General features: G+C 40.6%; 1 protein-coding gene across 1 annotated transcript in view; it reads left to right on the top strand.

The window, feature by feature from the left end:
• The window catches only part of EIF2D (eukaryotic translation initiation factor 2D), a 247,483-nt gene that overhangs the window by 145,693 nt on the left and 74,097 nt on the right, over window positions 1–27,693 (top strand). Inside the window, exons 12-13 of the mRNA XM_053706592.1 lie at window positions 13,796–13,891; window positions 25,200–25,320. Coding sequence (XP_053562567.1) covers window positions 13,796–13,891; window positions 25,200–25,320 — 217 coding nt within the window. The remainder of the gene's footprint in view (window positions 1–13,795; window positions 13,892–25,199; window positions 25,321–27,693) is intronic.

Below are 27,693 nucleotides of genomic sequence, written 5' to 3' on the forward strand. Positions count from 1 at the left end.
TACAAGCATTTGAAATACCCTAGGGTGTCTACTTTTCAAAAATATATGGTTTGATGGGGGTAAATTCCATTGACCAGCTTCAGAAATGTCCCAAATAGGACATGGGTGCATGATGACCGATGTGAAAATTCCAAGTTGAAAAACTGGAATGCGCTTCCTAAAATTAAGGCCTTTTAGCCCCCAGAGAACCCGACACACCTATACATGGGTGGTATCACTGTACTCAGGAGATGCTGTTGAACACATATTGAGGTTTTTTTTGGCAGTAACACATAACAGGAACTGAGAATCCATGCCTAAAGTACAATGTGTGTGAAAAATAACACAAAATAATGACTACCCAAAAGTTTGACAAAGACTGGTGGTTGAATTAGTGCATGGAAAGTGTTAAAATACAAGCATTTGAAATACCCTAGGGTGTCTACTTTTCAAAAATATATGGTTTGATGGGGGTAAATTCCATTGACCAGCTTCAGAAATGTCCCAAATAGGACATGGGTGCATGATGACCGATGTGAAAATTCCAAGTTGAAAAACTGGAATGCGCTTCCTAAAATTAAGGCCTTTTAGCCCCCAGAGAACCCGACACACCTATACATGGGTGGTATCACTGTACTCAGGAGATGTTGTTGAACACATATTGAGGTTTTTTTTGGTAGTAACACATAACAGGAACTGAGAATCCATGCCTAAAGTACAATGTGTGTGAAAAATAACACAAAATAATGACTACCCAAAAGTTTGACAAAGACTGGTGGTTGAATTAGTGCATGGAAAGTGTTAAAATACAAGCATTTGAAATACCCTAGGGTGTCTACTTTTCAAAAATATATGGTTTGATGGGGGTAAATTCCATTGACCAGCTTCAGAAATGTCCCAAATAGGACATGGGTGCATGATGACCGATGTGAAAATTCCAAGTTGAAAAACTGGAATGCGCTTCCTAAAATTAAGGCCTTTTAGCCCCCAGAGAACCCGACACACCTATACATGGGTGGTATCACTGTACTCAGGAGATGTTGTTGAACACATATTGAGGTTTTTTTTGGTAGTAACACATAACAGGAACTGAGAATCCATGCCTAAAGTACAATGTGTGTGAAAAATAACACAAAATAATGACTACCCAAAAGTTTGACAAAGACTGGTGGTTGAATTAGTGCATGGAAAGTGTTAAAATACAAGCATTTGAAATACCCTAGGGTGTCTACTTTTCAAAAATATATGGTTTGATGGGGGTAAATTCCATTGACCAGCTTCAGAAATGTCCCAAATAGGACATGGGTGCATGATGACCGATGTGAAAATTCCAAGTTGAAAAACTGGAATGCGCTCCCTAAAAATAAGAGCTTTTAGCCCCCCGAGAACCCGACACACCTATACATGGGTGGTATCACTGTACCCAGGAGATGCTGCTGAAGACATATGAGGGTGTTATTTGGCAGTAACCCTTAATATTATCAGTAAATGTATTCTTAAATTGCTATTTTGTCAAAAAATCAAATTATTTTTTTTCCCCCCCAAACTTTGGCATAGATTGGTGGTAAAATGGTTGCATGAAAAAAGTCAAAATACCCCAAGTTTAATACCTTAGGTTGTCTTCTTTTAAAAAATATATACATTTGAAGGGTTATTCAGGGATTCATGACAGATATTGGTGTTACAATGTAACTATCGCCAATTTTGAAAAAACATGGTTTTGAAATAGCAAAGTGCTACTTGTACTTATTGCCCTATAACTTGCAAAAAAAGCAAAGAACATGTAAACATTGGGTATTTATAAACTCAGGACAAAATTTAGAAACTGTTTAGCATTGGTATTTTATGGTGGTTGTAGATGTGTAAGAGATTTTGGGGCTCAAAGTTAGAAAAAGTGCATTTTTTTTTTCATTTTTTCCTCATATTTTATTTTTTTTTTTTATAGTAAATTATAAGATATGATGAAAATAATCATATCTTTAGAAAGTCCATTTAATGGCGAGAAAAACAGTATATAATATGTGTGGGTACAGTAAATGAGTAAGAGGAAAATTACAGTTAAACACAAACATCGCAGAAATGCAAAAATAGCCTTGGTCCCAGATGGTCAACAAATTGAAAAGTGGTCTGGTCACTAAGGGGTTAAAGGGATATGAAACCCAATTTTTTTTCTTTTATGATTCAGATAGAGCATGCAATTTTAAGCAACTTTCTTATTTACTCCTATTATCAATTTTTCTTTGTTCTCTTTATTTGAAAAAGCAGGAATGCAAGCTTAAGAGCTGGCCCATTTTTGGTTCAGGACACTGGGTAGCGCTTTCTGATTGGTGGCTACATTTAAACATGAAAAACAAACTTTCTTTCATTCAGGTGGTGAGAGTCCACAATCCCTTGGGATTTACTCTTCTCTACCACTAATAGTTTTTTGTTTTTTTGTGATGTCTCAAATTAAAGCTTTTTCTGTCTTCAGATTTAATGTTAATTTCTCCTGTTTTGTCTTACATTTCGGCATAGCGTGCATTGTACCTGTGACTCTGTTTTGTAAAAGCTACTTAGGAGGGGTTAAGAGGTTTCCATTCCTCAATAGCTTTTCCATCTAAAGGGGAGGAGAGTCCACGGCTTCATTCATTACTTGTGGGAATTCAGAACCTGGCCACCAGGAGGAGGCAAAGACACCCCAGCCAAAGGCTTAAATACCTCGCCCACTCCCCTCATCCCCCAGTCATTCTTTGCCTTTCGTCACAGGAGGTGGTAGAGAGGTGCCGGAATATCAGAGGTCTCTTATGAGGGGTTCTACCCTTCGCTATGGGACAGGAGTTTAAGTAGCCCTTTAAGCTTCTCAACTTGAGGGCCTGGGTGAACGTTAGAGTCCGGAAATGCAGGGGGAGCTTACCTTTGCGACACCATCCTGACTTATATTAACAGCTCCTTTAGCAATCGGCGTTGACGAGTTTCGCAGATTGCTTTCTTCTCTCAAGTCCATGTCAAGAGCGCTGCTATTGCTTGTCACACTTAAAGGGCTGTGTTCCTGTTCCACTGCGTAGATTCTGGTAATATCGTTTAATTTTTATATAATGATAACACAGAAGCAGGGCCACAGTGTGGCGCCTTTATCTTTATAGAATCTAGGGGTAAGATTCCTATGAGAGGATTATTGAGCAGGGGGCTATGTAATTTATAAGTTTATTGTGTGAATGCTGCGTTATGTGCATGGACACGGCTCTGGCATTTTGTGGAACTGACAGGTTCTCTTACAGGAGCTTTTGCGCGGTCTTTTTTAGTGTGTTTTTTCTCCTCGGCAGGAGCAGTCCTGTGTAGACATCCTTGTGACCCGGTGGGGCTTTTTCACTTCCGGTCTGACTGCGACAGAGGAGACAAGCGGTTTCTAAGTCCAGTTTAGAGGAGGTGATGAGTGCCCCGGCCATTGGTGGTTATAAAGGTGCCTGTTCTAGTCTTTTTCTAAAAGCTATGGAGGATTCTGACGCGTTAGAGGGTACTCCCTCTTTATCTAAGTCTTATACCTGTGTTTATTGCAAGGTCTTGGTAGATCAGCCTGTGCAACTGTGTTCCACATGCCTTGAGAAGGCTACGACTTCCAAACATAAGAGAATGTCTAGCACTACTCAGCCTTCCACCTCTGAAGGGTCTCAGTCCCGTGAGGTGCGTTCTCCATTGGCGTCCCCTATAACACATGCAGCGCCCCAGGGTCCGACTGTTACCCCTTCAGGGGAAATTGCTTGGCCGCCAGACGCTAAGGTGATCTATGCTTTGCCGCGTTCTGCTAAGTGCAAGTGTAGAGCTTTTCATAGCGGCCCGCCCCAGGAGTTGTATCTGTCGGACACCCCGGAGGGGGGGTACGATGATGAGGCACAATCCAATGCTTCGGAAGAGGCCCTTTCGGGGATCGGAGTCCATGTCATCTAAACCTCCAACAGCGGAGGAACCCGGTTTTCGGTTTAAGATGGAGAACTTTTTTGTTAAAGCAAGTGCTGGCTACCTTGGAGGTTCCGGAACCCAAACTACCAGGGGAGCCCTCCATTCCTAAGTTTGATAAGGTTTACAAGGACAGGGTGGTTCCCCAGACTTTCCCAGTTCCTCTCAAGATGGCGAACATTATTAAGAATGAGTGGGAGCGATTAGGTTCTTCCTTTTCCCCTTCTTTTCAATTTAGAAAGCTTTTCCCCATCCCGGAGGCCCAGCTAGAGTTGTGGGGGACCATTCCCAAGGTGGATGGGGCCATCTCCACACTCGCTAAGCGCACAACGATTCCTTTAGAGGATAGTTCTTCGTTCAAGGAGCCTTTGGATAAAAAGCTGGAAAACATGTTGCGAAAGATGTTTCAGCACACAGGGTTTGTTTTTCAGCCGGCAGCGGCGGTAGCCGCGGTTGCTGGAGCTGCGTCATATTTGTGAGATGCTTTATTTGATATGATTAAGGTGAACCCTCTTTCGAGGAGGTGCAGGAGAAGATTAAGGCCCTAAAGGTGGCCAATTCCTTAATTCGTGACGCTAATATGCAAATTATCCGCCTGAATGCTAGCACGCAGGGCTCTGTGGCTAAAATCGTGGTCAGCGGACATGACCTCTAGGATGAGGCTGCTGTCTTTGCCTTTTAAGGGTAAGATCCTGTTTAGTCCAGGTCTGGACTCTATCATATCCACGGTTACAGGAGGCAAGGGTGCCTTCCTTCCCCAGGATAAGAAGGTGAAACCTAAGAGTTCTAATTTTCGTCCTTTTCGTGGGGATAAGGCGTAACGCCAACAGCCCACAGCGAAAGCGGACCAACCAAAGGGTGCCTGGAAGCCTGCTCAAGCCTGGAACAAGTCTAAACAGAACAAGAAGCCCGCCCAGTCTAAGCCCGCTGAAGGGGCGACCCCCGACTGGTCTGCAGACCCAGTGGGGGGCAGATTGTCTCTATTCTTAGACGTCTGGTTGCAGGATGTTCAGGACCCCTGGGTTCTGGAGGTAGTTGCCCAGGGTTACCGGATAGGGTTCAAGTCCTCTCCGCCCAGGGTCAGATTCCTTATGTCAAACCTGTCTTCAAGGCTGGATAAAAGAGAGGCCTTTCTGGGGTGTGTGTGGGATCTCACTGCTCTAGGGGTTATCGTACCAGTACCCCACACAGAAAGGGGTCTAGTATATTACTCCAATTTGTTTGTGGTCCCAAAGAAGGAGGGCACGTTCCGCCCGATTCTGGACCTCAAATGTTTAAACAAGTTCCTGTCCGTTCCTTCGTTCAAAATGGAAAAGATCAGGTCCATTCTGCCCCTAGTTCAAGAGGGGCCGTTGACCTCTATAGACTTGAAGGATGCATACCTTCATGTTCCGATTCACAGGGACCATTTCAGGTTCCTCAGATTTGCCTTTCTGGATCAGCATTTCTAATTCGTGGCTCTCCTCTTTGGTCTGGCGACGGCCACGAGAGTCTTTACGAAGGTCCTGGGGGCCCTTCTAGCAGTAGCCAGATCCCAGGGAATCGCGGTGGTGCCCTAACTGGACAACATCCTGGTTCAGGCGCCGTCATTCCATCTGGCAAAGGCCCACAACAAGGTCCTGCTGCAGTTACTTCAGTCTCATGGTTGGAAGGTTAATCTCGAGAAGAGTTTTCTGGTTCCCAGTACCAGGGTGGAGTTCTTGGGCACGATCATAGTCTCTGTGTCTATGAAGATCTTTCTCACGGACAAGCGTCGCACAAAGATTGCGTCTACTTGCCTTGACCTTCAGTCTTCGGTGAGACCATCTGTAGCTCAGTGCATCGAAATGATTGGGCTCATGGTCTCCAGCATGGACATCATTCCATTCACCAGGTTTCATCTCAGACCTCTTCAATTGTGCATGTTGCGACAGTGGAACAGCGATCATTCCCGATCTGTCGCAGCAGATATACATGGATGCGCGGACTCTGATTTCCCTTTCCTGGTGGATTCGCAAGGATCATCTGTCCTTCCTGAGACCGTCCTGGAGATTGTTACCACGGACGCGAGTCTGGCAGGATAGGGAGCTGTCTGGGGTGCCAGGATGACACATGGGAAGTTGTCTCGCTTAGAGTCTCTTCTTCCAATAAATATTCTGGAACTTCGAACGATCTACAATGCTCTGAGGGCGTGGCCTCGTCTGGGGGACTTCAGCTTTATCAGGTTTGAGACTAACAATATTACCTCGGAGGCTTACATCAACCACCAGGGGGGCACGAGGAACTTCCTAGCAATGAGGGAGGTGTCTCGGATCCTGGAGTGGGCGGAGACCCACAACTGCTCACTCACTGCGATCCACATCCAAGGTGTGGACAACTGGGAAGCGGATTTTCTCAGCAGGCAGACCTTTCATCCGGGGGAATGGTCTCTTCACCCCGAAGTGTTTGCGGATATCTGTCTCAGATGGGGACGCCGGAGATCAATCTCATGGCGTCAAGGTTGAATTGCAAACTTCCCCGATATGGATCGAGGTCGAGGGACCCCCAGGCGGAGCTAATAGATGCATTGGCGATGCCTTGGGGGTCCGGTCTAGTATACATCTTTTCTCCGTTACCGCTTCTTCCTCGTGTAGTGGCTCGTATAAGATGGGAGAGAGTGTCCTCCATTCTGATTGCTCACTCGTGGCCGAGGAGGACTTGGTTTGCGGATCTGGTGGGGTTGTCGTACTCTCCGCCGTGGAGGTTACCCTGTTGCAGGGATCTGCTGGAGCAGGTTACTTTTCAACATCAAAATCTAGATTCTCTGAGGCTGACTGCATGGAAATTGAACGCTTAGTCTTGGCAAGAAAGGGTTTTTCTGAGAATATGATTGACACTCTAGTTCAGGCAAGGAAGCCGGTCACATGCCGCTAGTTACCTAAGGTGACAAATTTCGGCTTTATCTGTTCTGTTGCATAGGAGACTCACTGATCTCCCTGACATCCAATCTTTTGTTCAGGCTCTGGTTCGAATCAGGCCTGTCTTTAGGCAGTCTGCTCCCCCTTGGAGCTTAAATTTGGTACTTAAGGTTCTGCAGAGGGTTCCGTTTGACCCTATGCATTCTTTTTACATGAAGCTTCTCTCTTGGAAGTTTCTTTTTCTGTTGGCTATTGCATCGGCGCGCAGAGTATCTGAACTGGCGGCCTTGCAGTATGAGCCTCCTTATCTGGTGTTCTATGCAGATAAGGCTGTTCTTCGCACGGGCTTGGGGTTCCTTCCCCAAAGTGGTGTCTAACCGTAACATCAATCAGGAAATAGTTGTTCCCTCTTTGTGTCCTAATCTCTCTTCTACTAAGGTGAGGTTGCTTCATAATCTGGATGTGGTTCGTGCCTTGAAGTTCTATCTTCAGGCTACTAATGATTTCAGGCAATCTACATATCTTTTTGTTTTATATTCAGGAAAGCGCAGGGGTCAGAGGGCTTCTGCTACTTCTTTGTCTTTCTGGCTGAGGAGCTTGATCCGTTTGGCCTATGAGACAATGGGACATAAGCCTCCTCAGAGGATTACGGCTCATTCCACTAGAGGGGGTAGCTTCATCTTGGGCCTTCAAAAAATGAGGCTTCTATGGAGCAGATTTGCAAGGCGGCTACCTGGTCCTCCTTGCATACTTTTACAAAGTTTTACAAATTTGACGTTTTTGCTTCTGTGGAAGCTGTTTTTGGGAGAAAGGTTTTACAGGCTGTGGTGCCCTCAGATTAAGGATCCGCCTTTTACCCTCCCGTTTTCATTCAGTGTCCTCTAACAGCTTGGGTATATGTTCCCACAAGTAATGAATGAAGCCGTGGACTTTCCTCCCCTTTAGATGGAAAACATAAATTATGCTTACCTGATAATTTAATTTCCATCGAGGGGAGGAGAGTCCACGGCCCCCGCCTGTATCTCCGATGGGCAGACCTAAATTTACTATATTCTTCTGGCACCATTTATACCCTAATGTTTCTCCTACTGTTCCTTGTTCCCTCGGCAGAATGACTGGGGGATGAGGGGAGTGGGGGAGGTATTTAAGCCTTTGGCTGGGGTGTCCTACCGGTGGCCAGGTTCTGAATTCCCACAAGTAATGAATGAAGCCGTGGACTCTCCTCCCCTCGATGGAAATTAAATTGTCAGGTTTGCATAATTTATGTTTTTAAGGGGGGGGTTATTGTTTATTACATTGCTTTGTTATATGGTATAACGGAGCCAGCTGGATTCTGTCCCTAAATCTTCCCAATAAACTTGAGTCTCTTGAACACCTTTTTACCATTATTAGGTGTGCTTTTTGTGAGAGCTGAAGTGCCTTCTCCAGCTCATTTATGTGGCTCATGTTTAGATTTATTAATGCATTTACACCAATTATAATGCTGCTTCTCTAAGTACTAATGCACCTACTGTTTGTCTCCTACCATGAGAAATATTATCAGAGCTGCAGTTTTTGAAGAGTTGGCTTCTCTCCCGCCTTTAATCAAGTGTAAAAGGTCATTTCAGATTTTATCTTCTACAAGTGCTATGTTCCCTGAGATGGGATGAGGATTCTTCATCTGATGTTGAACCTGATATTTCTTCTTTTTTTGTTTAAAGTTGAACATATTCATTCTCTTTTAAAGGAGGACTTAATTACTTTAGGCGTTAAAGAGCCTAGATTTTCTGATGATAAGCCTTGTAATAGTTTAAATTCTGTTTTTAAGACGGTTGTTAAGATCCCAGAGGTTTTCACTGTACCTGATGCTGTCTCTGACATGATTTCTTGGGAATGGTCTAAACCAGGTAATTCTTTTATTTCTTCTGCAAGGTTTAAAAAGTTATTTCCTTTACAGTACTTCTTTTAAGGACCCTTTAGACAGAAACTTTGAATCTTTTCATATAAGGGATTTTTTACATGCAGGTTATATTCTCTGGCCTGCTATTTCTATTGCTGATGTAGCTGCTGCTTACACTATCTCTTTGGCTAGTCTTTCAGAGCAGTATTTGCTTCAGGATGCCAATTATTTTATTTGTAATGCTGTATTTGATATTATAAAGATTAATGTCAAAAGTATGTCTTTCGCAGTCCTTGCCAGGAGAGCCTTTTGGTTTAAATGCTTGTCTGCTGATACGGTGTCTAAATGTAGATTATTGTCTCTTTCCTTTCAAGGAAATAAATAATTGGTTCTGATTTAGATTCTATTATATCTACTGTTACTCTGGGTAAAGGGGCTTTTCTTCCTCAAGACAAAGACAGAAATAATGAACAGAAAGCTGACTCCTCTGCTCAAAAGCAAGGTTCCGCTGGTTCAGTCTGGAGACCTAATGCTAACTGTAATAAGTCAAAGCAGGGTAATAAATCTATCCCTACTACCAAAACTGCATGAATGTGTGGCCCCCGATCTAGAAGTTCTGGTAGGGGGCAGATTAAGCTCTCTTTCAGGAGCTTGTTTTCAGTCTGGTTCAGATCCCTGGGTTCGGCATATTGTTTTTTCAGGTATATCAAATAGGATTCAGAACAAGGCCTCTCAGAGGAAGTTTTTTTTGTCTGTCCAATGTTCCAAGGAATCCCGTAAAAGCTAAAGTTTTTCTTCAATCTGTCTCATATCTGGAAGATATGGGAGTGATTATTCCAGTTCCTCTGCAGGAACTGGGGATGGAATTTTATTAAAATCTCTTTATTGTCCTAAAGAAGGAAGGTTCTTTCAGACCAATTGTATATCTAAAGGCTCTGAACAGGTTTGTAAGGATTCCATTTTTCAGAATGGAAACTATTCGGACTATTCTGCCTTTTGTTCAGCAAGGTCAGTTTATGTCCACAAAAGATTTAAAGGATGTTTACCTTCATGTTCCTTTTCACAGAGATCATTTCCAGTTTCTGAGGATTACCTTTCTGGACAGGAATTTTCAGTTTGTTCCTCTACCATTTGGTCTGGCTACAGCTCCAAGAATATTCACAAAGCTTCTGGGTGCTCTTTTGTGTGTGATCAGGTCTCAGGTTATTGCAGTGTTTCCATACCTGGATGACATGTTGGTTCAAACTCCATCTTTTCCTTTAGCAGTATCTCACACCAACCGACTCTTGTTGTTTATTCAACAGCAGGTTTGGAGGATCAATTTTCCAGAGTTCTTTGGTTCCTCAGATTAAGGTAATTTTCTTGGGTCTCCAAATAAATTCAGTATCCATGGGTCTTTCATATCAGAGAAGGGTGAAATTGGTGTCAGCTTATCTGAACCTTCAGTCTCCCTTTTTTTCTTCAGTGGCTCTGTTTATCGAAGCGCTAGGTCTCATGATTGCAGCCTCAGATGTAGTTCCATTTGCTTGATTTCACATGAGGCCTCTTCATCTTTGTATGCTGCGTCAATGGTGCAGAGATTATACTCAGCTGTCTCAAAGGATATTTTTGGATCCCAGTACAAGTCAGTCTCTAACTTGGTGACAGGATCATCAGTTTATTATGATGGAGTTTCTTTTGCTCATCCTACTTGGACTGTGATCGCAACAGATGCCAGTCTCTCGAGTTTGGGAGCTGTTTGGGGGGTCTCTGACAGCACAGGGAGTTTGGGATCTTCTGGAAGCGAGGTTACCAATCAATGTTCTAGAACTCTGTTCAATTTTCAGGGCCCTTCAAGCTTGGCCTCTGTTGAAAAGGGAGTCTCATCTCATTCAGACAAACAATGTCACAGCAGTAGCTTATGTTAAAGGGGTATTAAACCCCTAATTTTTCTTTAATGATTCAGGTACAGCATTCAGTTTTAAGCAACTTTCCATTTTACTCCTATTATCATTTTTTCTTCATTCTCTTGGCATCTTTATTTGAAAAGCAGGAATTTAAGCTTAGGAGCCAGCCCATTTTTGGTTCAGCACCTGGGTAGCGCTTGCTGATTGGTGTAGCCAATGTAGCCACCAATCAGCAAGCGCTAACCAGGGTTCTGAACCAAAAATGGGTCGGCTCCTACTCTTAAATTATTGCTTTTTCAAATAAAGATACAAAGAGAAGGAGGAAAAATTGATAATATAAGTAAATTAGAAAGTTGCTTAAAATTTCCTGCTCTATCTGAAACATTAGAGAGAAAAAAATGTGGGTTTAATGTCTCGTTAATCATCAGGGGATAACTCATAGTTCCCTGGCAATGATGGAGGTGTCTTGGATTCCCTCATGGGTAGAAGAAAATTCTTGTCTAGTCTCTGCAGCTCATATTCCTGGGAAGCAGACTTTCTCAGTCATCAATTTCTACATCCAGGGGAGTGGTCTCTTCAGAGTTAGTGGATGCACTAGTAGTTCCTTTTCAGCCTGCTTATCTGTTTCTGCCTCTGGTGGTTCTTCCCAGAGTGATTTCCAAGATAAGGCTAGAGAAGTCATCTGTAATCCTGATTGTCCTAGCTTGGCTTTGTAGGATTTGGTATGCAGGTTTGGTTCAGATATCCAGTTGCCCTCCTTGGCCTCTTTCTCTGTGGTCAGACCTTCTGTTCCATTCGGATCTCAAGTCTTTGAACTTGATGGCATGGAAATTGAATGCTATGGCCCCTATTTAAGAAGGTCTGGCAGACCTGATCCGACAGTGCGGATCAGGTCCGCCAGACCTCGCTGAATACGGCGAGCAATACGCTCGCCGTGTTCAGCATTGCACCAGCAGCTCACAAGATTTCTGCTTGGTGATTTCTGCTTTTTGTTTTGTTTCACAGAAAGATTGCTTATCTTCCTGATGTTCATAGTTTTGTTCAGGCTCTGGTTCGTATTAAACCTGTTATCAAGCCTATTTCTCCTCCATGGAATCTTAACCTGATGATAAGGGCTTTGCAGGCTTCTCCTTTTGAACATATGCACACATTGGACATTAAACTACTTTCTTGGAAAGTGTTATTTCTTCTGCTGTAAGAGTTTCTGAGTTATCTGCTCTTTCTTGTGAACCTCCTTATCTGATTTTTCATCAGGATAAGTCTGTTTTACAGATGTCTTTTAATTGTTTGCTTAAGGTGGTTTCTTCAGATAAATTTAGCAGAGAGTTTGTTGTTCCTTCTTTGTGTCCTAATACTAAGGGGCCGAATTATCAAGCTCACTGGAAACAGCAGTTATAAAGCAGTGGTCTAAAGACCGCTGCTCCATAACTTGTCCGCTTGCTCTGAGGCCACGGACATCAATCTGCACGAACCTATACGATTGGGGTGATTGACACCCCCTGCTAGCGGCCAATCTGCAGGGGGCGGCATTGCTCAAGCAGTTCACCAGAACTGCTTGTGCAATGATAAATGCTGACAGCGTATGCTCTCTGCATTTATCGATATTTATACATTGTATCATGTCTGCTCGCACATTAATAAATAGGCCCCTAAGAATGCTTTTGAGAGATCTTTGCATTGCTTGGATATTGTTAGGGCATTGGAATATTTAATTGATGCTACTAAGGATTTTAGACAAACTTCCAGTTTGTTCTTTCTTTTTTCTTGTCCTAGGAAGGGTCAGAAGGCTTTTGTTTCTTTAGCCTCTTGGTTAAAACTTTTGATTCACAAAGCTTAGTTAGAGGCAGGTCAGCCTCAGTGGATTACTGCTCATTCTGCTAGATCAGTTACCAGTTCTTGGGCTTTCAAGAATAAGGCTTCATTTGACCAAATTTGCAAGGCAGTACTAAAATATACCATTTTGATGATTTTGCTTCTTCTGAAGCAGCCTTTGGTAGAAAAGTTCTTCAGGCAGTTGTCTCAGTTTGATATTTTTCACCTGTTTGCTTATTTTAAGTGCATTAAAAAAAATCACATTGGTGGGTTGTGGATTTAATTTCTCAGTGAAAAAAATATGTTTTTAAATCACTCCCCTTATGTTATTCGTGGACTCCACAGGTTGGATATTGGTTCCCAAGAGTAAAGGATCGTGGTTCGTGGTGGTGAGAGTCCATGAGACCCCACCCTAATTTTTTTGGGGGTTAGTTTTTTTCTTCAGCACATCTTTTCTCCCTGCTCCTTTTACGGCTCTTATTCCTTTTTCATACCTCATTTGCATGGCTATACATTAGACTAAGGTAGGTGTGAGGGGTTTTATAGAGCTTTTGGGGTTTGAGTAATTCCCAAGAGTAAAGGATCGTGGTCTCTCACCACCATGAAAGAAAATAATTGTTTTCAGGTAAGCATAAATTATGTTTTTTCTTTTATGATTTGCAATTTGAAATACGTTTCAAATTTACTTCTACTATTTAATTTGCTTCTTTCTCTTATTATCCTTTGCTGAAGCAGCAGCAAGGCACTACTGGGCACTAGCTGAATACATCAGGTGAGCCAATGACAAGATGCATATATGTGCAGCCACCAATCACCAGCTAGCTCCCAGTAGTGCATTGCTGCTCCTCAGCCTACCTAGATATGCTTTTCAACAAAGAATACAAAGAGAAAGAAACAAATTAGATAATGGAAGTAAATTTGAACGTTGCTTAAAGTTGTATATTCTATCTGAATCATAAAAGAAAAAGTTTGGTTTTCACTTTAACAGTTAACATATCCTTTATTTTGGGGATGCAATTTGCTTTTCACCCAACAGTAAATCATTCTTTTATGTCACTGTTTTCCCTTGATGCTCAAAAACCCTGTGTGCTATTTCTAATATAGAACCTAGCATGAAGTCATCCAGAATGTACTTATTTTTTTATAACAGAATAGAAATGTAATAGAAAATATATCGTTTTTAAACCTTGAAAAAGAATACACGATTATCAGAAGATTATCTTTACACTTTGACTGTACTTGGCATTCTGTGCACTCTTAGAATGTCAAGGCCAAACCAATGAATTCTGAAATACTAACCCCATGATGCCATATAATCCACATCCATTTATTCAGTGAGACAGTATAAAAATATATCTGTATGTCGTTATTTGTGACTCTCCAGTTTGTCACACTTGATACATCATTACCGCACAATGTTTTCTTTCTAGCTTTGTGATGATTAACCCAATCCTGTGTGATTGCCTTCTGGAGAAATCCGAACAGAATAACATCTTAGCTCTCAAATGGGACGATTTGCTTTCAAGGTACCATTCATTATCATTCATTTCTAGTACTATACTGGGATCAAAGCATTTAATGCAATATCCAGTTGCATGTTTGGTTTAGAAAATCAAGCTGGATTTCAAAGGTCAACTTATTTTTTGTCGTTTTATTATAAATTTCTATCTTTATAGGAAACAATATCTGTTAAGCTTAAGGTGTCAGTAAACTTTAAAAATAATGTTATATAATTCTGCACATAGTGCAGAATTATATAACATTATATTAGCCAAACATTATAAAACATAATATACCCTATTAATTTTTTTTAAAAAACGCTGTTTTACAGACCCACTCTCTGTACTCTGCTGAGCGGGTCTGTTATATTTACTCAGCGCATCGGGCCAGCTGTATAGTCACAGCCCGGCCCGACCGCGCCATAAGACTAAGTGCAGCTCACTCATGCTCTGTCTGACAGCAGGAGCGAGCTGCACTTAGTCTTATGGCGCGGTCGGGCCGGGCTGTGACTATACAGCTGGCCCGATGCGCTGAGTAAATATAACAGACCCGCTCAGCAGAGTGTGGGTCTGTAAAACAGCGTTTTTTTAAAAAAATTAATAGGGTATATTATGTTTTATAATGTTTGGCTAATATAATGTTATATAATTCTGCACTATGTGCAGAATTATATAACATTATTTTTAAGATTTACTGACACTTTAACATTCAAACACACGTTATACTCATGCATTTTAAAAATTGTCTTTCCTATTGATGTAGTACTACAAATAATTTTTCTGTCTTGGTTCACCATATTAGTACTAACCAATAATAATAGCCCCTAAAGGGATATAATACACTAACATTTTCTTTTGTGATTCAGACAGAGCATACACTTTTTAAAATGTTTCCAAATTACTTCTTTCATAAAATTTGCTTTGTTCCCATGGTATTCTTTTTTGAAGAGATACCTAGGTAGGTATCTAGAGTACTACGTGGCAGGTAATAGTGCTCTTGTATATATGGACAGTGTTCTAAACACATGCACGCTTCTGAGCTTATGTCCCTGAATGAAGAAAATTTGCTAATAGAAAGAAGTGAATTAGAAAGTTGTTTAAAACTACATGCTTTATCTGAGTCATGAAAGATAAAAATTGGTTTTCATGTCTATTTAAGTCTTAAACTCATGTAGGCATGACTCCTGCCTGGGGCCCTTAAAGGGACACTGAACCCAATTTTTTTCTTTCATGATTCAGATAGAGCAGGAGATTTTAAGCAACTTTCTAATTTACTCCTATTATCAATTTTTCTTTGTTCTCTTGCTATCTTTATTTTAAAAGCAGGAATGTAAATCTTAGCATCCAGCCTATTTTAGGTTCATCACCATGGATAGCGCTTGCTTATTGGATGCTTATATTTACCTACCAATAAGCAAGCATAACCCAGGTTCTCAACCAAAAATGGGCCGGCTCCTATGCATCACATTCCTGCTTTTTAAATAAAGATAGCAAGAGAACGTAGAAAAATTGATTATAGGAGTAAATTAGAAAGTTGCTTAAAATTGCATGCTCTATCTGAACAATGAACAATGAAATAAAAAAATTTGGATTTAGTGTCCATTTAGCTTTACCCATACCCATTAACTGGTTAGTTTTTATTTTTCTTTAGTTGTGTTGAGATATTTGTGAGCTTTATATTCCTTTACAATTAGAGTCCTTTGCAATCTTTGTTTTTAATTCCTTTCAAATGAAGGGGTCACATTGGTGCATGTGACTACCATAAATTTGGGGCAAAGTTAAATTGCAATATTGGGGTAGGGGTACTAATAGAGCATTTATCTCCCTTCATTTGAAAACAATGGCAAGCATGAAGTTTTCTCTGGAGTGGGAGGTGGGCTTTTTCAGAGACCGTACCTCCCTTTCTGATTTAATTATTGTGGCATTAGGGTTTTTTTTTTAACAAGGGGTCACATGCTCCTCTAGATTGTAGGTGACTATCATGGTAATTACCTGAAAAAAACTAGGCTCTAGGGAAGTGTTTAATGAGGGTGACTTTTTAATAGTAACTTTGACTTACCATACATAGAAGGTCATGAAACCTCACTGTGGAAAGAAAGGAGTAATAGGTTATTGAAAATACAGTCACCTTTCTTTTAGGTGACTTTTATGGTGCACTGGACTCAGAAAGGGACCCATAAATTACAAAATAAGCACTAAAATGTACTTCACTCAAGGAAAATAGGGGTCACATATCATATAAAGATGACTATTGGGTGATCACCATGATGTCATAACTTGTTAGGCTATAGACATAGAACAAAATCAGTGGGCAAGACCCTTTAAGACCTGCACATTCATAAGCCTAGCTCACTATGCTCACATTGTTTATTGAAAGATAGCTCCTTTCCAATATCATGAGGAATAGGTAAATTTCACACTAGAAATAAAATGTGTTTGTTTATTTTTAATGATATACTTTTTTTAAGTTGGAAAATCGTAATAACAAAAGATAAAACTATGTATAAGGGGGAAAGAAATAATACATGAGAGAAATGTGCATAAAAATACACAGAGTAAAAACAAACCATCGCTAACTTGGTACTTAAAGGGATAGTAAACACCAAAAATGTTATTGTTTAAAAAGATAGATACTACCTTTATTTACCATTCTCCAGTTTTGCATAACCAACACTGTTATAGAAATATACTTTTTACCTCTGTAATTACCATGTATCTAATCTTCTGCAGACTGCCTCCTTATCTCAGATCTTTTTACAGACTTGCATTTCAGGCTATTAGTGCTTACTAACTCCACGTGCGTGAGCACAATGTCATTTATATGAAACACATGAACTAATGCCCTCTAGCTATGAAAAACTGTCAAATGCATTCAGATAAGAGGCGGCCTTCAAGGGCTTAGAAATTAGCATATAAGACTACCTAGGTTTATCTTTCCACTAAGAATACCAAGAGAACAAAACATATTTGATGATTAAAGTAAATTAAAAAGTTGTTTAAAATTACATGCCCTATTTGAATCATGACATCTTAATTTGGACTTAAATATCCCTTTAACCCCTTTTTGAGCATCTTTGCTGTATGATGCAAACAATACGGCACACTCACTCTCTAATTTTCCAATTACTCTTACAGACCACTGCACCTTCACTCTCAAACTATGTAGATTTGTGGCACAAATTCGTTCTACATATCAAATTTATTATTATACAACTCCATTTTCAGTTTCCATTTACAAGTTATTGATGAGGTGGTATTTGACGCCTCAACGACTAAAACACATCTTCCCCTGGGCTACAAGCCACTGTTGGAGAGTATGTTGAGAGAAGATCTCTCTGTTACATGTATGATGAGACTACCCGAACATACAAACATCTGGAAAGATATCCACTGAGTTAAAATTATATTAAAACACATTACAACTTTCTTTTACAAGATACGATGAGTCCACGGATTTCATCCTTATTTGTGGGATATCGCCTCCTGGTCAGCAGGAGGAGGCAAAGAGCACCACAGCAGAGCTGTATATATAGCTCCTCCCTTCCCTCCCACTCAAGTCATTCTCTTTGCCTGTGTTAGTGATAGGAAGAGGCAAAGTGAGGTGTTAATTTAGTTTCTTCAATCAAGAGTTTGTTGTTTTTAAAATGGTACCATTGAGTGCTATTTTATTCAGGGTGTAGCTGTATTCCTTGTCAGCCTTTAGAGTAGAGCTACAGGTGGCTTCTAAGCAATGGGAACTGGGGAGATTTCCATTCTCTCTGCGCCTCCCATACTATGTGCTGCCCTGCTGATGATGGTCTTAGCAGATATTATCTAAGACCCTGTTTGTTCCCACAGATCTACAGGAGGAGATGAAAAGGACCTGTTCATTGTGTGGGACAAGTCATGCTGTCGCTCAGCATTGAGGTATGTGCAGTCTTTAATTTCTGGGACACTAAGTAGCTCAGAACTGACTGGCCTTTTATTTATATAAAGTAAGGGGTAATCAATTTGCACTAATACTTATATGCATGGGTGTATTCCCCTCATGGCTCTGTGACAGCCGTAATTACCTTGGGCTCTTTATGCTATTAGCCCGGTTGAATGGAGTGTGGGCTTGACGCTGGGGATCGGTAGCTTGGAGGTATATACTCCTGTGTACTCTGCTCTAACATTTGCCATAATAGGCAGTGCACTTGAGGGGACATATTGATATTTTCACTTGTCCGGCATTAGTTTTTTCTAACATGTTGATTAATACTTAACCGGGTTGAGTTTGTTTACCGCCCACGAAGTGCGGGGCTTAGCGTTCGCGCGCTTAGCCGCCCAGTTGTTATTCTGGATTCAGGAAGTGACCCAATCGGCAGCATACTTTAAGGCTCCGTTGTTTCCTAAGTCTGCTTGGCACGCCGCAATCGAGGAGATAGTCGTCGTTGCGTGGGGACAGGTAGGCGCCGCAGCAGAGCTGTGGCGAGGTGGTGCAAGTGTTTGATTTCTGTCCCTAAAACATTGCTCAATTTCAGAGAGTGTAATTTTAAAACCAAAAGAAAAAACACAGTTTCTTCTCTGTTTTTCCATTATCGAGTATTGAGCTGTAAAATTTGAACAATTTTCTTTTTTAAAGGCACAGTACACTCGTTTTTCAAAGTTTTTTTTGTTATCAGTTATATTAGGCTGATTGCATGTTATTTATGTTTTGAATTCATCACATAATTATCAGTACCACGACCAATATTGCTTTTGCTTATTTTTGTCATGGATGACCTTCAACACAGTACATGTTATGTGTGTTTAAATGCCAATGTGGAACCCCCTGTTACTTTTTGTCCCTCATGCACTGAGAGGGCATTACAGTTTAGAGAGCAGATTTTCTTTAATAAAAGTATATCTAAGGTGGATGTTTCTCAGACTAATGAGACTCAGAGTATGCCGCAACTTTCTCCCCAAGCATCACAGCCCTTAACTCCCGCTCAAGCGGCGCCAAGTTCCTCTGCAGCTTCTGCTGCAATTACTCTACAGGACATCGCTGCGGTTATATCATCTACACTTTCTGAGGCGTTATCTGCCTTTCCCTACTTCAAGGCAAACGCAGTAGAAAGGATAACCACATGGTCCATACAACTTCTGATGCTTTAATGGTGATCTCAGATATACCCTCCCAGGGCTCTGAATTGGAGGGTACGGAGGTCCTATCCGAGGGTGAACTTTCTGACTCAGGAAGTATCTTACCTCTGACTGATTCAGATGTGGTATCTTTCAGGTTTAAGCTTGAACACCTCCACCTGTTGCTAAGGGAGGTTTTGGTAACTCTGGACGACTGTGATTCAATAGTAGTTCCTCCAGAGAAATTGAGTAAGTTGGACATATACTTGGAGGTCCCTTCTTATTCTAATGTTTTTCCAGTTCCTAAGAGGACTTCAGAAATTATTGCTATGGAATGGGAGAGACCGGGTATTCCATTCTCCCCTTCTCCTGTTTTCAAGAAAATGTACCCTATAGCTGACGCCATTAGGGACTCTTGGCAGACGGTCTCTAAGGTGGAGGGAGCTATTTCTACCTTAGCTAAATGAACTACTATCCTTATCGAGGATAGTTGTGCCTTCAAAGACCCTATGGATAAGAAATTGGAGGGTCTCCTTAAAAAGATCTATGTTCACCAGGGGTTGCTATTGCAACCGGCGGCCTGCATTATTACGGTTACGACTGCGGCTGCTTATTGGTTTGATGCTTTGGAAGAATCTCTTAAAACTGAGACTTCTTTGGAAGAAATACAGGATAGGATTAAAGCTCTCAAATTAGCTAATTCATTTATTACTGATGCTTCTTTGCAGATTACCAAATTGGCGGCTAAGAGTTCAGGATTTTCCCTCTTAGCATGCAGAGCCTTATGGTTGAAATCTTGGTCTGCGGATGTGTAATCTACGTCTAAGCTTTTGGCCATTCCTTACAAGGGGAAGACCCTTTTCGGGCCTGACTTGAAGGAAATTATTTCTGACATCATGGGAGGTAAGGTTCATTCCCTCCCTCAGGATAAGAAGTCCAAACTGAAAGGGCGTCAGAGTAATTTTCGTTCCTTTCGAAATTTCAAGGGAGTTCCCCCTTCCTCTTCCTCTAAACAGGAAGGGAACTATTCACAAACCAAGTCCACTTGGAGACCCAACCAGTCTTGGAACAAGGGTAAACAATCCAAGAAGCCTACTGCTGTTTCCAAGTCAGCATGAAGGGTCGGCCCCCGATCCGGGACCGGATCTAGTGGGGGGGCAGACTTTCTCTCTTCATCCAGGCTTGGATAAGAGATGTTCAGGATCCCTGGACACTAGAAATTGTGTCTCAGGGATATCAGTTGGAGTTCAGAAACTCTTCCCCCAGAGGAAGTTTTCTTCTTTCTCGATTATCTGCAGACCAGATAAAAGAGAGGCGTTCTTACGTTGTGTAGGAGACCTTTCCTCCATGGGAGTAATATGTCCCGTTCCAATACAGGGACAGGGGTTTTATTCAAATCTCTTTGTAGTTCCCAAAAAAGAGGGAACGTTCCGACCTATTTTAGACCTCAAAAGTCTAAACAAGTTTTTCAGAGTTCCATCATTCAAGATGGAAACTATTCGTACCATTCTTCCATTGATCCAGGAGGGTCAATTTATGACTACCGTGGATTTAAAGGATGCATATCTTCATGTTCCTACCCACAGAGATCATCACAAGTTCCTGAGGTTTGTCTTCCTGGACAAACATTTTCAGTTCGTGGCTCTTCCTTTCGGTCTGGCCACGGCACCCAGAATTTTCACAAAAAAAGGCGTCGTCTTATCAGCTAGCAAAGTCTCATACCGACATTGTTCTATCCTTCCTGAGGACTCACGGGTGGAAGGTGAATCTGGAAAAGAGTTCGCTAGTTCCTCAGACAAGGGTTCCTTTCCTGGGAACTCTAATCGACTCTCTATCCATGAAGATCTTTTTGACGGAGGTCAGAAAGTTAAAGATTCTGCATACATGCCGAGCCCTTCAGACCAATACTCGGCCGTCAGTGGCTCAGTGCATGGAGGTGATTGGATTGATGGTAGCAGCGATGGACATCATTCTGTTTGCTCGTTTTCATCTCGGACCTCTGCAGCTGAGCATGCTCAGTCAGTGGAATGGAGATTGTACAAATGTATCTCCTCAAATACATCTAGATCAGGAGACAAGGGACTCTCTTCTATGGTGGTTGTCGCTGGATCACCTATCCCAGGGGACATGCCTCCGCAGACCCTCATGGGTGATAGTGACAACGGATGCCAGCCTGATAGGATGGGGAGCAGTCTGGGACTCCCTGAGGGCCCAGGGTGTATGGACTCGAACAGAGTCTCTACTTCCCATCAATATCCTAGAGTTGAGAGCAATATTCAATGCGCTTCAGGCTTGGCCTCAGTTGGCTTCGGCCAAATTCATCAGATTCCAGTCGGACAACATTACGACTGTAGCTTACATCAATCATCAGGGAGGAACAAGGAGTTCCTTAGCGATGACAGAAGTAGCCAAGATAATTCAGTGGGTGGAGTCTCACTCTTGTTATCTGTCGGCGATCCACATCCCAGGTGTGGAAAACTGGGAAGCGGATTTTCTGAGCAGACAGACATTTCATCCGGGGGAATGGGAACTCCATCCGGAGGTATTTGCCAACCTGATTCTCAGATGGGGCAGGCCGGAGTTGGATCTTATGGCGTCTCATCAGAATGCCAAGTTTCCGAGATACGGGTCCAGGTCCAGGGATCCCCAGGCCGAGCTGATAGATGCCTTGGCAGTACCTTAGTCTTTCAGCCTAGCTTATGTGTTCCCTCCATTTGCTCTCCTTCCCCAGGTGATTGCTCGAGTCAAACAGGAGAAGGCATCAGTGATCCTCATCGCTCCTGCGTGGCCTCGCAGGACTTGGTATGCCGATCTGGTGGACATGTCATCTCAGCCACCGTGAAAGCTTCCATTGAAGAAAGACCTTCTCATTCAGGGACCCTTCCATCATCCGAATCTAGTTTCTCTGCAGCTAACTGCTTGGAGATTGAATGCTTAATTTTATCTAAGCAAGGGTTTTCTGATTCGGTCATAGATACCTTGATTCAGGCATGTAAGCCTGTTACTAGATAAATTTACCATACGATATGGTGTAAATATCTTTTATTGGTGCGAATCCAAGGGCTACTCATGGAGTAGGGTTAGGATTCCCAGGATTTTGTCTTTTCTCCAAGACGGATTGGAGAAAGGATTGTCAGCAAGTTCCTTAAAGGGACAGATTTCTGCTTTATCTATTTTGTTACACAAGCGTCTGGCAGATGTTCCAGATGTTCAATCTTTTTGTCAGGCTCTGACTAGAATCAGGCCTGTGTTTCGACCTATTGCTCCTCCTTGGAGTTTGAATTTAGTTCTTAAAGTTCTTTAAGGGGTTCCGTTTGAACCTATGCATTCCATAGATATTAAGTTATTATCTTGGAAAGTTTTATTTTTGGTTGTTATTTATTCTGCTCGCAGAGTTTCTGAGCTTTCGGCATTACAATGTGATTCTCCTTATCTTATTTTTCATTCGGATAAGGTGGTGTTACGTACCAAACCTGGTTTGCTTCCTAAGGTTGTTTCAAATAAAAATATTAATCAGGAAATTGTGGTTCCTTCTTTGTGTCCTAATCCTTCTTCTAAGAAGGAGCGTCTGTTACATAATTTGGACATGGTCCGTGCCTTGAAGTTCTACTTACAGGCGACTAAGTATTTTCGTCAATCGTCTTCCTTGTTTGTCGTTTTTTCAGGGAAACGTAGGGGTCAGAAAGCTATGGCTACCTCTCTTTCTTTTTGGCTGAAGAGTATCATCCGTTTTGCATATGAGACTGCTGGACAGCAGCCTCCTGAACGAATTATGGCTCATTCCACTAGGGCTGTGGCTTCCTCATGGGCATTCATAAATGATGCTTCTGTTGAACAGATTGGCAAAGCTGCAACTTGGTTGTCTCTTCACACTTTTTCCAAATTTTCCAAATTTGATACTTACCTCGTCTGAGGCTGTTTTTGGGAGGAAAGTTCTTCAAGCAGTGGTGCATTCCGTTTAGGTTCCCTGTCTTGTCTCTCCCGTTTCATCCGTGTACTATAGCTTTGGTATTGTATCCCACAAGTAAGGATGAAATCCGTGGACTCATTGTATCTTGTAAAAGAAAAGGAAATTTATTCTTACCTGATAAATTTCTTTCTTTTACAATACGATGAGTCGTCGGCCCACCCTGTTTTTCTAAGACAGGTCTTTAATTTTGTTAAACTTCAGTCAACTCTGCACCTTGGCTTTTCCTTTCACTTCCTAACTTCGGTCGAATGACTGGAGTGGGAGGGAAGGGAGGAGCTATATATACAGCTCTGCTGTGGTGCTCTTTGCCTCCTCCTGCTGACCAGAAGGCGATATCCCACAAGTAAGGATGAAATCCGTGTACTCATCGTATCGTAAAAGAAACAAATTTATCAGGTAAGAATAAATGTCCTTTTTTCTTCTTTATCACCAATCTACCCCCACTGCTTTAACTGTAATTTGAAAATCAAGCTGTTCTGTATTTTGGCTAACAGCGTTAAACAGCTTATTTAGTGACATTAGAAACAGACCACACTTCCTTCTCTTATAGAATGGAAGACTCAAGTTCAGCACACTCTAACCATGGACCAATATTCATACTTAAAGGGACAGTAAAGTCACACATTTATGATTCAGAGAGAGCATGCAATTTTAAACAACTTTGCAATTTACTTCTATTATTTATTTTTTTTCCTTCTCTTAGAAAGGATAACAAGAGAAGGAAAAAAATATATAATAGAAGTAATAAGTTTAGGAGCTGCAAAGCACCTGGATGCTAGGTGCTGATTGGTGGCTGCATGTATATGCCTATTGTCATTGGGTCACCCATGTGTTCAGTTAGAAACCAGTAGTGCATTGCTGCTCCTTCAACAAATGATACCAAGAGAATGAAGCAAATTTGATTATAGAAGTAAACTGGAAAGTTGTTTAAAATTGTATGTTCTACCTGAATCATGAAATAAATATTTTGGGTTTCGTATCCCTTTAATTTATAAGATGCTACTACAACTGTGGCAGTCAGCAAACTCATCTTTTCTCAAAGACAACTTTTGGCCACACTTCACCATATACTAGAGCGCTTATGTTTTACTATAAATGCAGACAAATACTCTGTAATGTAAACCATAAAACCATATTTTAAAAAATCTTGTTCTCTTCATATTGCTTAATGTATCCCTCTGCCCACTCAAGATTTGTTTTCCAAACTCAGGGCTTATACTCTCCTTGTTTGTTTTGACTTTAGTTTTTATGTACACCAGTTCATTTGCAACTATTCCTATTCACATTGTACTGTACTTTATGATGCTTATGCATAGATTCTGGAATCATTTTTCAAATTGCATGTTTCAAGCGCCCAATAAAGATTTTCAAAATGAAAATAAATAAATAAAAACACATAGTTTAAAGGGACAATAAATTCAGAATTCAGATATTTTAAATTATGCACAGTGAAATACAATTTCTGTGCTTTCATTTTTTTCTTTTTGTTTAATTTTACTGTAACTTAAATTTAAATAATGTAGTTTTTTTCTCTCCCTTGGAGAGGCTGCAGTGCATTCTGTGGAATTTGCAGCACTAAAGATGGTCCTCAAGGGGTGTGTCTACTGGTTTGCAAAAAAAAATAATAATGCTTGTAATCATAGATTTTATTTGTAAATATTTTACAATGCAGTTATTGATTTCTGATGGATTTAGAAAAAATACTTTAATTTCCCTTTAAAGGGACAGTCTACTTGAAATTTTGTATTAGTTATAAAGATAGATAATTCATTTATAACGCTTTTCACAGTTTTGCATAACTAATACTGTTATATTAATACACTTTTTACCTCTGTGATTACGTTGTATCTAAGCCTCTGCAGACTGCCCCCTTATCTCAGTGGCTTTTTTACAAACTTGCATTTTAGCCAATTAGTGCTGGTTCCTGCATAACTCCACATGAGTGAGCACAATGTTATTTATATGCCACACAGGAACTAGCACTGTCTGTCTGGTTGTGAAAAGTGAATAAAATGCATTGAGATAAGAGACTGCCTGTAGGGGCTTAGAAACAAACCGAGATTTAGAGGCTATAAAGTATATTATTATAACAATGTTGGTTGTGCAAAGCTGGGGAATGAACAGTAAAGGAGTTATCTATCTTTTTAAACAATAATTGTAGTAACAATGCTTACAGGGGTTAAGTTGAATGGAAACACGTTCCACCACTATTTTTTGCAGGAGGAGCAGATTTCCTATTTAGCCCACACAATGTAAAACTTTTGGTGTATCTCTTTGTCTTAGGTGTCTGGAAAGAATGCAGCATTCATACCAAGTTTTATTCCCGGGGCAGTCCCCAATTATTCGAAAAGGCAACATTGAACCAGTTGAAATCAATGTGTTACAGAGGGGATCAAACAAAAAGGTGATTATATATACATATGCTCTGCATTACTGCATTTATCAAGGGGTAATGTAAAGGGGGTTTACTACAGAAATGCCAAAATACTGCAGAAGTAACAGATATCATAGAAATAACCAAGTCATGGAAAAAGTTGGCTAACTAAAAGGGACAGTGTACAGCAATGTTTATATAACTGTTATAGACACTACTTTAAAGGGGCAGTAAAGTAGAATTTGAGCTTCCACGATTCAGATAGAACATGCCATTTTAATAAACTTTCCATTTTACTTCTGTTATCAAATTTGCGTTCTTTAGTTATCTTTTATTGAAGAGTAAAACTAGGTAGGCTCATAAGAGCCCAGGAGTGTGCACGTGTCTTTAGTACTCTATGGCAGCATTATTTTGCAACATTATCTGTAGCTTTGTTATACAATGTTGGAAAACACTGCTGCTATAGAGTACTAACGACACGTGCACACTCCTGAGCTCTTATGAGCCTACCTAGTTTTAGTCTTCAATAAAGATGCCAAGAGAATGAAGCAAATTTGATAACCAAAGTAAATTGGAAAGTTGTTTAAAATTGCATGCTCTATCTGAATCATGAAAGCTCAATTTATACTTTACTGTCCCTTTAAAGAAGAATATGCACAGATACTAATCTAAATTTCCAGTATAAAACCTTTTAAAAAACTTACTTAGAAGCTCCCAGTTTAGCACTGTTGATGAGGTTAGGCTGGGACACCCAGTGAAAGGGGCTGGGAAAGCCTAAAGAGAATACACTCCTCCCTTCCCTGCATATGAAAAGACAGATTACACAAACAAGAGGAAGCAGTAGTCTGTAGACCTGGGTTTACATCTAAAACCTTGGGGCTTGGTTAGGAGTCTGAACATCAGCATAATGTTATTAAAAAATAAACAAAACTATACATAGTTACAAAAACACTCCCAGATGGGCAAAATTAAAGGGACATTCCAGGCAAAATTCAAATGCATATGGGTGCATTTGAGTTTTGAATAAAAACATTTTTGTAACATACATTTATTAGCAAAAATACTTCTAGTAAAAGCTATAGCTGTTTCAAAAGTGTATTTAGGTATGCTCCGTGCACCAGCATTTTAAACTCTGCACTTGCTCAGAGAGCCTAAGGTGCTTGTATCATCTGGTAATGGCTCAATTTGATAGCTGTTGACATGATACATGCCCCACTGGCGCTCTGAGTAGCTGCAGTATTTAAAATACTGCTGCATTGTGAATATCTCAATATGCTTCACATGCACGTGCAGAGAAAAATGTTAACACCAAAGCAGGTTTAACTTTTACTAGAAGCTTTTTTACCAATACATGTATATTGCAAATATGTTTATATTTAAAGATATAATTCATCTATATTCATTTCAGTTTTGACCAGAATGTCCCTTTAAGGACACACAACATACGGGGTATGTCCATGTTATTAAGGGGTTAAAGAGGACATTATACCCAAAATATTTCATGCATATAAAAGCACAGCATTTAAACATGTTAAGTTTTTTCCCCCCCCTGAAGACATTAAGTTCATAAGGCAAAGCTTTTCCAGAGCTCCCAACCATGGAACCTCTATACAATTTGTTCCTTAAAGGGACAGTATACACCAATTTTCATATAACTGTATGTAATAGACACTACTTAAAAGAAAAATATGCACAGATACTGATATAAAAATCCAGTATAAAAAAGTTTAAAAACTTACGTAGAAGCTCCCAGTTTAGTTCTGTTAAAAAGTAGCTGGAACACCCACTGCAAGTGGGAAAAACAGGCCCTCCCCCTTCTACACAAACAGGAGCAAGCTGGAGTAGGTATCTGTCGGTGTTCTCCTAAAATTTGGGGCTTGGTTAGGAGTCTGAAAATCAGAGCAATGTTATTTAAAAATAAGCAAAACTATACATTTTTTTTTAAAACTGTATGGGCTATATAAATGGATCACCTAAAAAAACATTTATGCAAAGAAAAATCGAGTGTATAATGTCTCTTTAATGTCTAATGAAAACAAAAGAAGACAAATCTGGCGTCTCAAAACAAAGGGACATAAAGTATCGGCTTCTTTGTCCCTTAGGGGATTTGATATTGGATGTTTTGAATCCATGATGAATCTCATATAGTGTAAAGTGTTATATGACATTGGATCAATCAAGTAACTAGATAGAACAGGCAGCTAGGTTATGATATCTAAATATATTTTTTTTTTTTCACTGCATATTAAAGCTTATTTAATTTAATATATGAATGGGCATCATTTGAAGATAGTCATTAGTCTGTATAACTAGAGTACTATATGAATACAATAAATCTTCAGAAATCATAATCTTCTCAGTTTTTCCTTCCTGCATTTTCGCTAGTATTTCTCACATACAGGT

The sequence above is a fragment of the Bombina bombina genome, chromosome 3, assembly GCF_027579735.1.
Source record: "Bombina bombina isolate aBomBom1 chromosome 3, aBomBom1.pri, whole genome shotgun sequence".
Taxonomy (NCBI): Eukaryota; Metazoa; Chordata; class Amphibia; order Anura; family Bombinatoridae; genus Bombina; species Bombina bombina.